Source organism: Rhinoderma darwinii, chromosome 1, assembly GCF_050947455.1.
Source record: "Rhinoderma darwinii isolate aRhiDar2 chromosome 1, aRhiDar2.hap1, whole genome shotgun sequence".
Classification (NCBI taxonomy): Eukaryota; Metazoa; Chordata; class Amphibia; order Anura; family Rhinodermatidae; genus Rhinoderma; species Rhinoderma darwinii.
The window spans coordinates 39,300,665-39,316,987 of NC_134687.1; the positions used below are offsets into that span (position 1 = coordinate 39,300,665).

Sequence of the window (16,323 nt, forward strand, 5' to 3'; positions counted from 1 at the left end):
GTTCTTTTAATCTTTCCTCATTACTTAGATTCTCCATGCCCCTTTAACTCCCTTTAACAAGCCAAAAAAAGATAGCAAGCTCAGCTGAGGCCTGCAGGCTAATTTATATTACCCGAGAGCAGTTAACCCCTCCCCCTAGTCAGCTGCTCAGCATGAAAGAAGCTGCAAAGGAAAAAAGGTTTTTAAATAGTGTCAGTTTTTGCCATCTTCTATTTGTAAGTACTCAATTCAGTTATCTCTAACAGTATCACACACACAAGAACACAATCCGGTTTAATAACTCCACTTATATCACAAGCCACTTAATCCAGCTAGCCCAAAACCAGAGCGACAGTCAAAGGCTTTATTATTCCAGCCAAAGGCTGTCAGGGCATGCTGGGAATTGTAGTTTTACAACAGCTGGAGTGCTGAAGATTGCGGACCCCTCTAGTAATAGATAGGTATTCTAATGCATTATCCTAAAAAATAATAATAGTAATAAATATATATATGTATGTATGTATGTATGTATGTATGTATGTATACACACACACACACACACACACACATATATATAATAAATGTACATATAATATAAAGAATAAATGAAATAATTAAACTTATATTTAATAAGTCATGAAACATTAAAAAAAAAAATCTGTATTTTCATGTATCCCCTTAATCGTTACAACGTGTGCAATAAATGCAAAACATAATTTAAGGTGTTCGAGAAACGACTAAAAACAAAAACATTAGCAAACAAAGAAAGAAAAAAATGACGGTACTGAGTTCCGGGAAAAAAAAAAAAAAGACCAACAAAGCAGTGCCAAAATAAAAAAAAGACAGTGTATTTTAAAGCTATGCCTACCTTACTGTAAATAAAAGCTCATGTGAGATTACAGTTAAAAAAAATCACTTGTACATATATGTCTTTAGTCCTCTTTAGCAAAATCGAGCGGTTTCTTAATTGTATCCGTTTCTGAGGAAGCTGTGTAAAAAAGCAATAAGCTACCATTACTGCTCCTACAAAGATAGTCATTCAACTTTCCCGAACTCCTAAAAAGCAAATCTGCACTCGTGGACGATGTACTGTATCACTATGTTGTTCACTTCAATGGGACCAGAACTGCAATCCCAGGCACAGCCGCTACGGACGTGTACGACGCTGTAGCTGGTAAGCTATGAAGAGGCCGTGACTTATGGTTTCAATTACTGTATGAATAAAAAAAAATACTGGACAAAACTGATACAGTGTTATGCCTAATGCAGGGCCTGAGGGGGCGGAGCATGACAAGAATACTCTTTGGTATGCTTTGAATCTCTGTCATGCACTGCCCCCTCAGGTCCTGCACTAGGAATAACACAGTCTATCAGTTTTGCCTGGGGTGTGCCAAGGCCTGGACTAACCATCTGCCCAAGCAGGCAGATTCCCGATGGGCCGCTCTACTAGTGTCACCGCCGCCAGTCCATTATAAAGCCCCTTTTTTCGTACCCCCAATCTGCAGTCAGGCTGGTCAGGCAGCAGCACACAAAGTTCTCCTAACGCTGGCCAGCATCAGGAGGCTCACGTTGTGTGCGCACAGATCCAGGCTACACTGTCCACCCCTCCTCATGCTATGTGCAGTCATTGGCAACCCTTCATTTGGCTCTGCCTCCCTCCCTTTCCCTTGCCGCTCCTTCAGTTGCCACAGTCGGACACAGTGTGTGTATGCGGCAGTGGCATGTGGAGATGAGTTACTGTCAAGACCTCCTCCTACCCAACGTTCTCTGCAAGCATCCTCCTCCCGCAGGCTGCGACCTGTGTGGTGTCCAGCCAGGATCTAATCACCACTCTGGTAAAAGTCCAGTGAGTGTGAGTCTCTCCTTACGATTACAGGCACAGGCAGTCAGTGAGTCACTATGAAGTAATCCGAGATTTGCCCACTAGGTTGGACACTTCTATAGGAGCCATCCGTGGGGCTGCTGATATATTATATATAAAGTAAGTAACGGAAGTAGCTCATACAGATTTGCCTTCTCTTCTGGGTGTCAGGGAGACTTTTTCCCGGACATTTTGGGAAAATTGGCAACTGTGATTTTAGTTGACCCCAAAAGGCTGTTAACCGATCACTTGTGTAATATAAAGTTGTTCTCCCATGCTTTCAAGCTTAAGAAACTTCCACAAAAGCTTTTAGGGGATTTTAACTGATGATAAGGAAAGTATGACAGGTGAATAATTAGAACCCTCTGTCAGAAACTCTAAAATGCCATGTCAACAAATTAAACTGGAACATGACAACAGATACACATGGCTGTAAGGAAAGGTCTCCTGCATCTCCGTAACCTGTGCAAAAAAAAAAAACAGGATCAGGTCACCTCAAAAGAAAGCAGGGATTGGCCTCGTCAAAGTCCTGACTTGCACCCAATGGAGGTATTAGGTCAGGGCCTAAAACCAAAAGTTCATGCACAAAATCTTACTGAAGTGTCTGAACTAAAGAGGTTGTCGACTGCCCATGCACCATAGAAGTGCACATAGTGGTCAAACATGGTGGCCCCATGCTTAGGACCACTCCCGCTCTCCTCTGAGCCAGGGAGGGCAACCACTGCAAAAAGTCCCACAAGTGAGTGGGTTTGACTGGCCACCAGTTTAGAAGTGCACAGGCTCTAATCTCTGGTCTACCTGCAAATTGAATTACAATGGTCTGGCTAAGGGATAAGTGGGTACTGTGGGTTTACAGAAATGGTAAAGATCAGAGAGTAGTGAGTTTATCCTGTGCTGAACATACGCTTAAAAACGGAGATACCTCTAAATACCTTGATATTTATAGTAGCTGGCTTGGAAAGGATGGGGTCTTCATCAACTTCATACAGGTGCTGTATTCTTAACAATACCCGGTCAAAATCTGTATCCCCCTGTGTATTAGCTGGGGAAAAATATTAAAAAGCGGAAATTTTTTTAGATTTTGCAAGTGAAATCACAACAATTATGTTGAATCGTCTACCAACCAGAGGGAAGAGCAGCTACAAAGAGCGTCTCTCTCTCATGTCCGAGCATTACACAGCTCAATGATTACAAAAGGAAAAAGTGTAATGCTGCATTTTCCCAGTGGTGGCGCTGCTTGGAAATTAAACACTAGTTTACCCCACCACACCAAATTACAGCTGGTCGCAGGGAGTCTCAGCAGTGGGACACCACGTGATCAGTTGATTGTCGGAGAAGGGTGAGACATTGTCCAAAGTGGACAACCCCTTGAAATAAAAAAAATAAAAAATTTCGATTGGTGGTTTTAAAGGGCAACTAAACGTTCAACAAATTTCTGAGATGTCATAGCGACATCTCAGAAGTTTTGATTGGTGGGGGTCCGAGCGCTGAGCTGCTTCGTTTTAGTTTGGCTTTTTCCGGAAAGCCGATGTAGCGGAGTTCAGTCTCATAGACTTTCTATTGAGCCTATACTCCAATACATTGATTTCCGGAAAAAGCTGAACAGTAAAAAGCGGCTGAGCGCTCACACGAACCCTTCTGCCACTTCGTTTTAGCGACTGGTGGGGGTCTCAGTGCTCGGACCAATTTTATAGCTAAAACGCAATAGTTGTTGCTCTCAGCAATGTGTAAACAATGGATGGTGTGACATTTATACCTTTATGTACAGTACGCATATGCTCTGTGTGGTTTGAAGAATATTTCCAGCCAGGAATACTTAGGATCTGAAGGTGAATATTGGGTGGTAAAGTAACTGGATCATCATCCTCAATTTTATTCTCTGCTTTTCCACGACCTGCCAAACAATAACGAATGTAAGCTCATAAGAGGAGAAGTGTTAAGGTGTGAACCCCCTCCCATAGTAAAAAAATCTATACAAAAAATGATGAAATCCTGTAGTTTGCAACCAGGGCCGGGTTTAGCTATAGGCAGGGGGTTGCACCTGCTAGAGGTAACATTATCATATTAATAGACATCTGAGCATGAATTTATATGTTAATAAATGACCAACATTGCTGTAGGAATGAGAATAGGACAGATTGAGCAGGACAAGGGGAAGGTTAGTCCTTTACGGTCAGCAAAACATTTTAAAGCTATACGTGACACTAGAGCCGTCACCTCTCCTGACAGGTCTGTTGTAGTAAATACTTGTATTTCACATGAAATAACAATTCTGGAAAATTGAACTCTCCATTGTACTGTGACTCTGTTATTCTTCCTGGAAATGTATGAATAAATTAGCAACTGGGTGTTGCCATTCCCCTTGTCAATAGGGTGTGTCCCTACACAATGGCACGGTCCAATCAGTGCTGACAGTGTCAGACTGCAGGAACGCTGCCTATTAACAAGGGGAATTGTAAGGCCCAGTTGTCAATTTATTCAGACATTTCCAGGAAGACAATCAGGGGAACAGCACTTCAGAATTGTTACTTACTAAAATAGGCGTGTCAGTAGCGGTGAGAGGACTTATTTAACTCCGTAAGGAAGCAGTCAATTTTGGCCTCAAGGATGCAGCGTTTTTTTTTTTCGTTCCTTCGTCGTCGTATTCCAAGAGCCATACAGTTTTTTATTTTTCTGTCGACATAGCCGTATTTTTTTTTAATAGCACTATTTGGGGTACAAATAACGTATCATATTATGTTTATTATTTTGTATTCTTTTTTTGGAGGTGGATTTAGAAAAAAAACAGCAGTTCCGCCATTGTGTTTAGTATAAATGACATGTTACCTTTATTCTGGGGGTCAGTACGATTGCAACGATACCAATTTTATTTTATTTTTTTCTACTTTTGCACAATAAAGAAAATATAGGAAAAAAATTATTGTTTGTGTGTCGCCGTATTTTGAGACACAACATTTAACTTTTTATTTTCAGCAGAGCTGTGTTATGGCTTTTTTTTTTTTTAATTTTGGCATTTCACGGTGTTCACTGTACAGGATAAATAATGTGATCATTTTATAGTTTGGGTCGGTATGGATGCGGCGATACTAAATACGTGTCGATTTTTTTTAATATGTAGCTATAAAAAGGGAATTTGTTTAAAATAATTTTCTTAACTACTTTTTAAACTTTATTGATCTTATTTTTTTTTTTAGTCCCACTATGGGACTACAACGTGCGATCGTTTGTATAATACATTGATGTCAGGCACGCTATTATGTAGCCCCTGCCTCCGGCTGGGCTTAATAAGAAATCAAAGCTGGCAGACCTGCGGGCCTTCGATCACGTTGCGGGGCACTGATGGAGTGTCTAACCACTTCGATTCCATGGTCGCTATTGAATGCGGCAACTAAGGGGTTAAATGGGATCGGCGCTACCTTCGATTCCAGACATTGCAGCAGGGTATTAGCGGTCACCCACTGCTTATCATCACAGCGCCGTACTTCACAACATCGGCTTGCGTTAGGGCTCACCAACTCGAGTCATACATTTACAGTGGAGGCTGGTAAGGGGTTTAGGTGTGGCCTACTTGATGGCCAGCATCTAAGGCACTTGACATTTTTACCTACAGGCTCTTGAGATATAAATCTGGTACCATTCGCAACAATTGTGCAGAACTTGTAGAAATTGTATGGCCACATCGTGGCTACCAAGTAAAATTATCATTTGGTTGACAAAACAATAACCAGTTACCTGTAAGTGGACTAAACATCACCAATGGTTTATGCTCCAAACACAGCCCAAGTCTTTGGTACAAAGAATCAGTGACTTCTTTAGATCCTACCATGAGCCAGAGGGTCGGCCTGACTACTGATGTGTCATTCAATGTAAGATTGTAATTCAGGTCCCATTCCATGTTGTTCCACAGTCTTCTATGCAACATAATCTAAAACCATAAACACACAGAATGGATAAAACTACTATTAACCCCACCAATAGGGAGACCAGTAAGGCAGGTTTAGTGCTTTGTTACGTTTTCGACGATACCTCTACTTGACCATTATCTTGACTGGAGACTCCATGTGACCGTTCAGCCAGGAGGATGAGTCGTGTCTTCTCATCTTCAATATGTGCTGTACGAACCATTGGGTAATAGTTCTGAAAATAGCAGATCATTTGATGTATTGTGAGGTTCCTGCATTATATGATTTATTATCCTGCGCTTTGTATAATACCAATTATCGTATAAAAACACTTCAATAGTACGCTATATTGCCATAGCCCCGGTTGACCGCGCATTGATAAATACGAGCATTACATCAGAACAACTGAGCTCTGCTACATCTGTATGTATACGACACCCATACATATGCTCATGGTGTACACCGGTCTTACCCTTGCGACTGTATTACTATTGTAGATTTTGAATTCTCTTGCTTGCATCTGGTATCCATTGTCATCGGTGTAAATCATCTTATTGGTCCTAAGATTGGTTTGTATTCTGATTATGGCTTCACGATTTAGCTCCAGAGGGCCAACTCTGTACTGCTGCTCTATGGGCCGGCATGTCAGCGTCTTGTCAAAGCCATCGGGGACATGGTAGAGTCTGGAGAATATCGCGTAGACATAACTCTGCTGGTTGGTCTCACTGTAACGAGGAAAAAAACACTAGTTATTTGAGCTATATGTTAAGGGATAATCTAAGGCGTACGTACCATAGATGAAGCCCATAAGGCTGCTATGGGACCCTTGGAGAGATTAATTAGGTTAGTTCCATCCCCTTCAGTGTCGCAGTTTTGTGTGTAAAGCAAGGTAGACGCGCGGCTGGCTCTACTCTGTAATCCAATATAAGCCAAAATTCAAGTGATCGGGTGTGTGACCCACAAAAATAACTAGGGTGGTGGTCCGCAGAATCCAATCAATACCATACAATAAAAGTTCAGAGAGGAAAGTAGCAGCAGCACTCACCAAAAGACCTATCAAAAACCCTCGGGAAATGCAGGACGTTTGTGACTCCCCTCTCCAGGGGAATTGCATTGTTAGCAAACAAGGGGTAAGGGGATCAGCCCAAATCCGAGAAAGTACGTGGAGGGGGAATACAACATTTTCTGTCCTGGGTGACAAACCCAACAGCAAGGTCAATCTTAACCTAGTTTGTTCTTCATTATGGGGCCTTCACTTTTTTTTATATGCCACTAATCATAATGATTATTTTTACATAAAGGTCCAGGAGCATTTACCTGTAAAAGTACTGCCGGATTTCAGTCACTAGTTTCCCCGTCACAATCTCCAGTCCTACAGACTTTGCTACAGGAGAAGCAGAACCATTTGGGAAAAACATGTAATTGTCAGATATTGGCCCAGAACCAGTATTCCCATTTGCATGGTATTCCAAAAATTCCTGGGTGGCCTGGACTGTGTAATTTCTCTCCCTGAAAACGATAGTAATTAATAGAAGACTTACCACTTATTCTATATGGATTATCATTCACTAGCTGCACGACACAAAAATAATTTAAATAAGAACAATAACATTGACAGGCGATGAGCTCCAATATGCCGCTAGAACGAAAAATAAAAGGATTCCAACTTTCCAAGTTGGTAGATTCCTGACAAACATTACATACACTCTACATCAGGGGTCTCAAGCACGCGGCCCCTGGGGCTGTCATCTGCGGCCCGCGGGACACAGAGCCGCTAGTATCGGCTCTGCTCCGAGACTCTGGAATTCCTTGACATCGCTGTCCACATATGAACAGCGATGTCTGGGGCTTCCCTAGAGCTGGAGTCCCGGGCAGAGCGCTAGTACAGGCTCTGCTCCGGGACTCTGTGGAATTCCCTAACATCGCTGCCCATATGTGTACAGTGTGTCAGGGTCTTCCCCAGAGCGGAGCAGAGCGCTGGTGTCGGCTCTGCTCCGGGACTCTGTGGAATTCCCTAACATCGCTGTCCACATATGAACAGCGATGTCTGGGGCTTCCCCAGAGCCGGAGTCCCGAGCAGAGCGCTGGTGTCGGCTCTGCTCCGGGACTCTGTGGAATTCCCTAACATCGCTGTCCACATATGAACAGCGATGTCTGGGGCTTCCCCAGAGCGGAGTCCCGGGCAGAGCACTAGTATAGGCTCTGCTCCGGAATTCCCTGACATATCTGCCCATATATGGACAGTGTGTCAGGGTCTTCCCCAGAGCGGAGTCCCGGACAGAGCACTAGTATAGGCTCTGCTCCGAGACGCTGCGGAATTCCCTGACATATCTGCCCATATATGGACAGTGTGTCAGGGTCTTCCCCAGAGCGGAGTCCCGGGCAGAGCGCTAGTATCGGCTCTGCTCCGGGACTCCGTGGAATTTCCTGACATCGCTGCCCATATATGGACAGTGTGTCAGGGTCTTCCCCAGAGCGGAGTCCCGGGCAGAGCGCTAGTATCGGCTCTGCTCCTGGACTCCATGGAATTTCCTGACATCGCTGCCCATATATGGACAGTGTGTCAGGGTCTTCCCCAGAGCAGAGTCCCGGGCAGAGCGCTATTATCGGCTCTGCTCCGGGACTCTGGGGAAGCCTCTGGCATCGCTGTCCATACATCGACAATGATGTCAGGGGCTTCCCCAGAACAGGAGTCCCAGTGATGTCAGGAGCACAGCTGGAGTCCCAGGAAGAGCCTACTAGTGCTCTGCCTGTGACTCCAGCTCTGGGGTTGCCCCTGACATCTCTGTCCATATATGGACAGTGATGTCAGGAGCAGAGCTGGAATCCCAGGCAGAGTGCCAGAAGCGGCTCTACTCCGGGACTCCAGCTCTGGGCAAGCCCCTGACATCACTGTGGCAGCCTCTACAGAGGGCACTGTGGCAGCCTCTACAGAGGGCACTGTGGCAGCCTCTACAGAGGGCACTGTGGCAGCCTCTACAGAGGGCACTGTGGCAGCCTCCACAAGTGGGTGTGTGGCAGTATCTGAAGAGGACACTGGCATTATCTAGGGGTGTGTTGCCTTATCTACAGAGGGCACTGTGGCCTTATCTAGGGGTGTGTTGCATTATCCACAGAGGGCACTGCGGCAGCATCCACAGAGGGCACTGCGGCAGCATCCACAGAGGGCACTGCGGCAGCATCCACAGAGGGCACTGCGGCACTATCTAAAAAGGGGCTGCCCAATCTTGACATGTGTGCTAACTGAGCCGCCGGACTGCATTTAGCGACACTTAAACTGGAAAGCTGGATTGTTGAAATAAGCACGTGGGGAAATCTCTCAAATTTTAAACCTAGCGCTATTATTATAGTAATGTAGTGTTATAGTAGTTCAAATAACTAATTGATTAACAATAATTTTGTATTGTATCAAATTTGAAAGTAATGCGGCCCGTCAACTTCCCATTTTTTCTATATGCGGCCCACTTACGCGGCCCACTTTGAGACCCCTGCTCTAAATCATTCATTTGGATTAATAAATAATACAGGTTGAGTCAAAAGTTTAAAATCACCCAACTACCAGAAACAGCTCCACTCCTGTCCATTTGCTGCGTGTGGCATTTCAGCTCAATCATATTTACTCGAAAAGGACTGAGCTGCAATACCACACACAGGCCAAGGACAAGAGTGGCGCTGTTTCGGGAATAAAGCAGCCCTATTTTTATTTTCTATAGACCCCCTTTTGTCCTGTTCTGTCAGGCATCTGCTGTAGTCACCTCTCCTGATTTGTCTGATTCAGTAAAGAATTGTATTCCCCATGAAAGATCAATTATGGAGAATTGTTTTTTTAAAACTCTACATGCCGTTCCTCCATTATTCCAACTAAAAATGTATAAATAAATTGACAACTGGGTGTTGACAGAGGGACGGCACAATGCAATTCTAAGAAAATATGTTTCGGAATTGTATTCCCCAAAACTGAAATGTCAGGAGGCGACAGGTCCTCTTGGGGAAAAGTTGGCCCCCGAGATCTTGATACAAGAAATAAATTTGCACAGAGAGTTCATTATAAAGTGTTCATACTTTCCAATCTAGAGAGAATTGTAAACAATGGACTTCAAAATTAAGAAAATAGAAATCTCACCTATCTGTTATGCCAACAAGCATGTTAGTTTTGAGGTCTATCCATAGAGTGTAGCAGTCGTTGGACAAAGGCTTAATCCGGTTTTTGCTGTTTTTTGTGCTACCGGATGGCTGTCTATAAAACTTCACCAGTCCTCCCTCATGAATGGTCTTCTTGCTGGGCTCAACATACTCTTTCTTTATAGAATACCTCCTATAGCCAAGACCCGGCAGGACAACAAGCACATACAAGTCAAAAGCATGTCCGGGATCACTGGCGTTGTGTATCTGAAATAAAAATGATTAGGCCCAATGAAATAAACAGGTCAGTGTAAAGATGGAATAGAAAAGACAAATATACTTTAGAGGAATTGTATTCCCATTGCATTAGCTACATTAGAAATGACCATAGTTTTCCCTGTATGATGTATATGTTTTAGGCTATAATAGAGTGGCTACAAAGCCTCAAGAATCCCAGGCCCTGGGCTACTTGTATATTGGGTTATGTAGATGATGTGCTCTGATATAGTGAAAAAAAGAGGTTCTATGCGGAAATTTGATCATCAATGCGCAGCTTAAATTGATTCTTCGGGTCTTACCATCAAACATCTCTCCAGACTTCACCTCTTAGTGGGCTTATAATGCTCGGTCTATCATTTATCTGTGTCCTGTAAACTTCTTGTATACGGGGACAGTAATATAGCTATAGGGATCGCAGTGGTCGAAATTGCAACAGGGCCCAAAGCCTAGGGGGCCCCCAGCCCCCCTGTCACATCAAGCCTGCACTTACTGGTTCCCAGAGGTGATGAGACCATTGGCTCCCTGCCCCGCCATTTACTCTTGTAGGCTACATCCGGTTTAAGGTCTGTGGCCTACTAGTGGTCAGGAGGTTGTCATCCTGATTTCCTGGCACAGGTGGCGCTGTGCACGTGAGAACGAGGTCAGCTGATAATTTTATTTTCATTGGTGCAAGGGGGCACTATCAATGGGGGAGTGGATCCTAACTACTATGTGGGGGTACAAAAGGGGACATTACTACTGTGTAGTGGCACATAGGGAGGCACTAATGTGTAGGAAGCCCAAGGAGGGCCCTATTACTGTGTGGGGGCACTATAACAGAGAGGCACTAAGAGACTTCCACTTTCTATGTGGGGCCTTAAGGGGACACAATTACTGTCTGGTCTGGAGCACAAAAGGTGGTACTGTGTGTGGCATTATTACCATCTGGGGCACTAAGGATGGCGAGTTTGTGTAGAGGTGGGGAATGACCTGGAAAAACGAGGAGTTAAATATCTGCAGAGATGAGTCAAGGCTGGTAGAAGTCATTATGGCGGTCTTTGCCGGATGAATAAGAAAAGATAAAAGTGAACAACCAATCAGAGAAGAGAGCTGGTATCTACCACTATATGGTCACCGTATGCTGGTAATATTGGTCTCTGTATAAAAGGTTTTATTCAGGAACGATATTTTAGTATTAATTGGTCACTGTTGTGGTAATATGTGATCACGATGTGGCGGTATTATTTCTCCCTTGTATAGTGGTATCATTAGTAATATGGGCCTTAATGATCTACTGGGAAGAGGAGACATTTCAAGATAAACTGAAATCTTGAAAATGGAAAATAAATATCTACAACATTAAAAATAAAAAAAAGCACATTCTCCCTCTTGCTTAGGTTCTGTTCACATCAGCGTTCGGTTTAGAACGGAAACGATCACTTCCGGGTGCATTACCAGTGATTTCAATGGTAATGCTTCTGTTTCAGTTTATTTCCGTTCCATAAAGTTTTAGTCACATAAACAAAGTCGACTGTTATTGTGGTTTACCACAGGACTGACAGTGATCATCGGATACCATGACGGGGAAGGAAGGACATTTTTGTCCAGCTATCAGGATTACGATTGTAATATTAATTGCACGGGCCTTTTCAACGGGCCTAAAGAGGTAGTCTCACGATTAGACCACCTCTTTAAGAACACAACAATTATTTTTTTCGTGTTTTCATCTCCGTTTCAACTATTTTACTTTTCCGTTGATGTGGCCATATAATTTGCGGAATGAGTTGTACTTTAGGATGGCACCATATTGGGGTAAATATAATGTATTGAATATCTCAAATTTTAGTTTTTTATGAGTGGTGTGGAAATGGAAAAAAACAGAACAGCAATTTCGCCATTGTTTTTTGGGATTTATTTTTATGGCGTTCACTGTGCAGTATAAATAACATGCTAACTTTTTTATAGGATTAGGACCATACCAAATTTATATATTTTACTACTTTTGCACAAGAACAACACTTTTTATAAAAATCATTTGTTTTTGTATTGCTGCACAACAACCCATAACATTTTTATTTTTTCATCGACGGAGCATTGGGGCGTACATACAACTTTTTTATTTCTTTTTATTTCTGTTTTTAGAAGGCGGAACAAAAAAAAACTTTTATTCTTGCATTGTATTTTTATTTTTATTTTTTATGGTATTCACAGTGCGGGAAAAATAATGCACAAATTTTATTGTATGTGTAGTTACGGATGTGGCAATATCAATTATGTGTGTATTTTTTATTCCTTTTTTTTCTATAGTAAAAATGGTAAGTGTAAGGGAAAAACGAATTTAAAAAAAAAAAATATATTTTTTTTTTTCACTTTTTTTTTTAGTTTCAGTAGGGGACGTGACCCCTTTAATAGTTCACATAATGCACTGCAAATCTTGTGTTATGCCTGAAGTGTTAAACTGAAAGGAAGTCTAAGTCTATTAGGTCCTGCCGTACTCTGGCAGATGTTAGACCTGGAGGCCACTGTTAGACCCCCGGCTGCCTTAGCAGCTCATCTGCGTGTCGTGGGGGCAGCCATGAGCTTACACAGGGAGTCTCCTCCTTCTGTAAAACCACTTAGGTGCCGTGGTCAGTATTGAATGCGGCATATGACGGGTTAAATGGCTGGGGTCGGGGTCAACTCTGACTCCGCCCATCACAGCTGACATTCGCTGTAGATGGCGAAGGCTCAACTCCTGAGCCCGCAAAATCTTTGCGCCGCAGCAAACTCACGCCGCAAACTGAAAACAAGTCTATTAGCTTCTGCCTCCAGCAGGGCCTAATAGGCTCTGGTAGACGGTAGACCTGGGGACCATTGTTAGGCCACCGGCTGCCATAGCACCACATCGGCGTGTCATGGGTGAGTCTCTGGGCTTACACAGGGAGTCTCCTCCCTCTGGAAAACCACTTAGGTGCCGTGGTCAGTATTGTATGTAGGATATGATGGGTTAAATAGCCGGGGTCGTTGTCATCTCTGATCCAGGTCGTCACAGCGGACATTTGCTGCGGATAGCGCAGGTTCAACTCCTGAGCCCAGTGTCCTCACGCCGCAACAGAATAGCGTGGTGCAGGAGAGCCACCATGGCGATCAGCTGACTTCAGCTCCCAAGAGCTCATTTTGCTGGGCGAAGATTTGGCCAGATATAAAGTGTGCCTACAGTGGCTGAGGAGGGAAAACGTAGGATTACGTGGTGGCCATTCAGATGAATGGCTATTCATGTAATACACGTATAGCCAGCGTAGAGACCCTGTTAGATAGTACAGTATCTGGATTATTTTGCAGCTTCCTTGCCAGTAGCCTGCCAATAAAACTACGTTAACCCCCAACATGCTTGGTGTGTTTCCTTCTCCTGGGTTCCACAGCAATCGTTGAGGGATTGGCAAAATTTTTTGTATAGAGAATTATTTAAAGACAATGCAGCATCCTTCTCTCAGACCAGAAGAAGTCCAGTTCATCTCCATATACAGGAAAGTAGTTCAATTTTACCGCTTATACAGTCAATGAGCCAAAACCGATTCCCTCCTCTGGAAGACACTTCTCCTTTTCACACCATGTAACAGGCACAGAATATAGCATATATAGCCAGGTTCGCCTATCAGGAACCACTTGCGAGCCGGCTGCCTTAATGATTGATCACACATAGAGCAGAACTGCAAAGTAGCCTTTTAATTATACTCACAAGAGTGAAAACAAATAAAAGCAATCAGAATGAAAAGCATGCGGCACGCAGGTTCCTTGCCCGACCCCAGGTTCTGCCGTTCCGCAAGAAGTCAGAGTAAAACCTCAGAGCCCAGCTGATACTTTGAGCGACATATGCTGCGTTCTATGGCACTTTTATATAGTATTTTTCTCTAAGGAAGCAGTCCAGTCTCAACGTTAATAAGTACTATGGAGGCAAATGACTAAAAAGGTCTATATTGGTTTGCTTCAATTTAGGCTATGAGCAAGCCGTAATTTTTGCCACTTTGGGCGTCACATATCGTGACTTTCCCGGCTCAGAGCTGTAAGGTTATCAGACTCCCAAAAAATAAACAAAACACTAGTATAGCATGTAGCTTTACTTACATTTTCCTACAGTATCTTCTCTAGAATTTAAAAAAAAAAAATTCACATTTTTGTGGTCTGCCCGCCGTTGTTTACTGGCACAGCACCTGAAAAATGAGCGGTCCCGCTACATAGTAGTAAGGTCAAAAATTACAATTCCTTTGAATCCCTTAGTCTCCATTCTTGATGTGTAACCACACACTTCCTCTACAGATCTTCATAAGTTTCCATCCCCTGCATGTCTACGCTTGCCATCGTATGACACTTTCAGAGCAAGAACTGTAGGTGTAAATTTTATAGGGTCCTCCATTTAATTCACACAACCAAGCGATCATAGGATTGCGCCGTTCCGTCCACTGTTATGACATTGCAAATCAGATTTAGGCACAGGTTCTGACGCAGGGAGTATCAATCTGAGCAGGACAGGTCACATGATTTATAACGTTCCGTTCAGGGAAAGTTGCTTACAGTAGAGGACTAATCACATGATCTGTGACGTTTCATACTTTAGAGAATGTAAGACGGGAGAGGGAACATGCGATCAAAGTACGAAACATCACCGGTCACGGAAGTAAACTGCGGGAACGTGATTATGTGACCTGTCCTTGAAGCATCTTTTCTGGGACTTTCAGCAATGAACATTATATTAGTAAGTTGATTATGTGGACCTGTTAGATTGATTAGTAGATATTTTTAAAGGGGTAGATACAGTGAAGGAAATAAGTATTTAATCCCTTGCTGATTTTGTAAGTTTGCCCACTGTCAAAGACATGAACAGTCTAGAATTTTTAGGCTAGGTTAATTTTACCAGTGAGAGATAGATTATATAAAATAAAAAAAATAAAAATCACATAGTCAAAATGATATATATTTATTTGCATTATGCACAGAGAAATAAGTATTTGATCCCTTTGGCAAACAAGACTTAATACTTGGTGGCAAAACCCTTGTTGGCAAGCACAGCAGTCAGACGTTTTTTGTAGTTGATGATGATGTTTGCACACATGTTAGATGGAATTTTGGCCCACTCCTCTTTGCAGATAATCTGTAAATCATTACGATTTCGAGGCTGTCGCTTGGCAACTCGGATCTTCAGCTCCCTCCATAAGTTTTCGATGGGATTAAGGTCTGGAGACTGGCTAGGCAACTCCATGACCTTAATGTGCTTCTTTTTGAGCCACTCCTTTGTTGCCTTGGCTGTATGTTTCGGGTCATTGTCGTGCTGGAAGACCCAGCCACGAGCCATTTTTAATGTCCTGGTGGAGGGAAGGAGGTTGTCACTCAGGAATTGACGGTACATGGCTCCATCCATTCTCCCATTGATGCGGTGAAGTAGTTCTGTGCCCTTAGCAGAGAAACACCCCCAAAACATAATGTTTCCACCTCCATGCTTGACAGTGGGGACGGTGTTCTTTGGGTCATAGGCAGCATTTCTCTTCCTCCAAACACGGCGGTTTTCTTGGTGACTGTGGTCCCAGCTGCCTTGAGATCATTAACAAGTTCCCCCCGTGTAGTTTTCGGCTGAGCACTCACCTTCCTCAGGATCAAGGATACCCCACGAGGTGAGATTTTGCATGGAGCCCCAGATCGATGTCAATTGACAGTCATTTTGTATGTCTTCCATTTTCTTACTATTGCACCAACAGTTGTCTCCTTCTCACCCAGCGTCTTACTTATGGTTTTGTAGCCCATTCCAGCCTTGTGCAGGTCTATGATCTTGTCCCTGACATCCTTAGAAAGCTCTTTGGTCTTGCCCATGTTGTAGAGGTTAGAGTCAGACTGATTAATTGAGTCTGTGGACAGGAGTCTTTTATACAGGTGACCATGTAAGACAGCTGTCTTTAATGCAGGCACCAAGTTGATTTGGAGCGTGTAACTGGTCTGGAGGAGGCTGAACTCTTAATGGTTGGTAGGGGATCAAATACTTTTTTTTTAATATATAATCTATCTCTCACTGGTAAAATTAACCTAGCCTAAAAATTCTAGACTGTTCATGTCTTTGACAGTGGGCAAACTTACAAAATCAGCAAGGGATCAAATACTTATTTCCTTCACTGTAACCTCTTTAAAAGCTGTAAGAGTTAAACAGGAAACGTATTTCTTCCACCTGTTACTTGA

At 43.2% G+C, this 16,323-nt stretch overlaps 1 protein-coding gene across 2 annotated transcripts in view; it reads right to left on the minus strand.

Annotated features, from left to right (window-relative positions):
* MAN2B2 (mannosidase alpha class 2B member 2) overlaps positions 1 to 16,323 on the minus strand; it is a 54,053-nt gene that overhangs the window by 7,136 nt on the left and 30,594 nt on the right. Inside the window, exons 11-18 of one of the 2 annotated variants that reach the window (XM_075857835.1) lie at positions 9,866 to 10,131; positions 7,060 to 7,251; positions 6,215 to 6,467; positions 5,867 to 5,977; positions 5,573 to 5,765; positions 3,597 to 3,734; positions 2,773 to 2,882; positions 848 to 967 (exon numbers count right to left, since the gene is read on the minus strand). In XM_075857835.1, the coding sequence (XP_075713950.1) occupies positions 866 to 967; positions 2,773 to 2,882; positions 3,597 to 3,734; positions 5,573 to 5,765; positions 5,867 to 5,977; positions 6,215 to 6,467; positions 7,060 to 7,251; positions 9,866 to 10,131 (1,365 nt within the window). In that variant the 3' untranslated portion in view covers positions 848 to 865. The remainder of the gene's footprint in view (positions 1 to 847; positions 968 to 2,772; positions 2,883 to 3,596; positions 3,735 to 5,572; positions 5,766 to 5,866; positions 5,978 to 6,214; positions 6,468 to 7,059; positions 7,252 to 9,865; positions 10,132 to 16,323) is intronic. The other variant, XM_075857825.1, reaches the window with a different exon arrangement.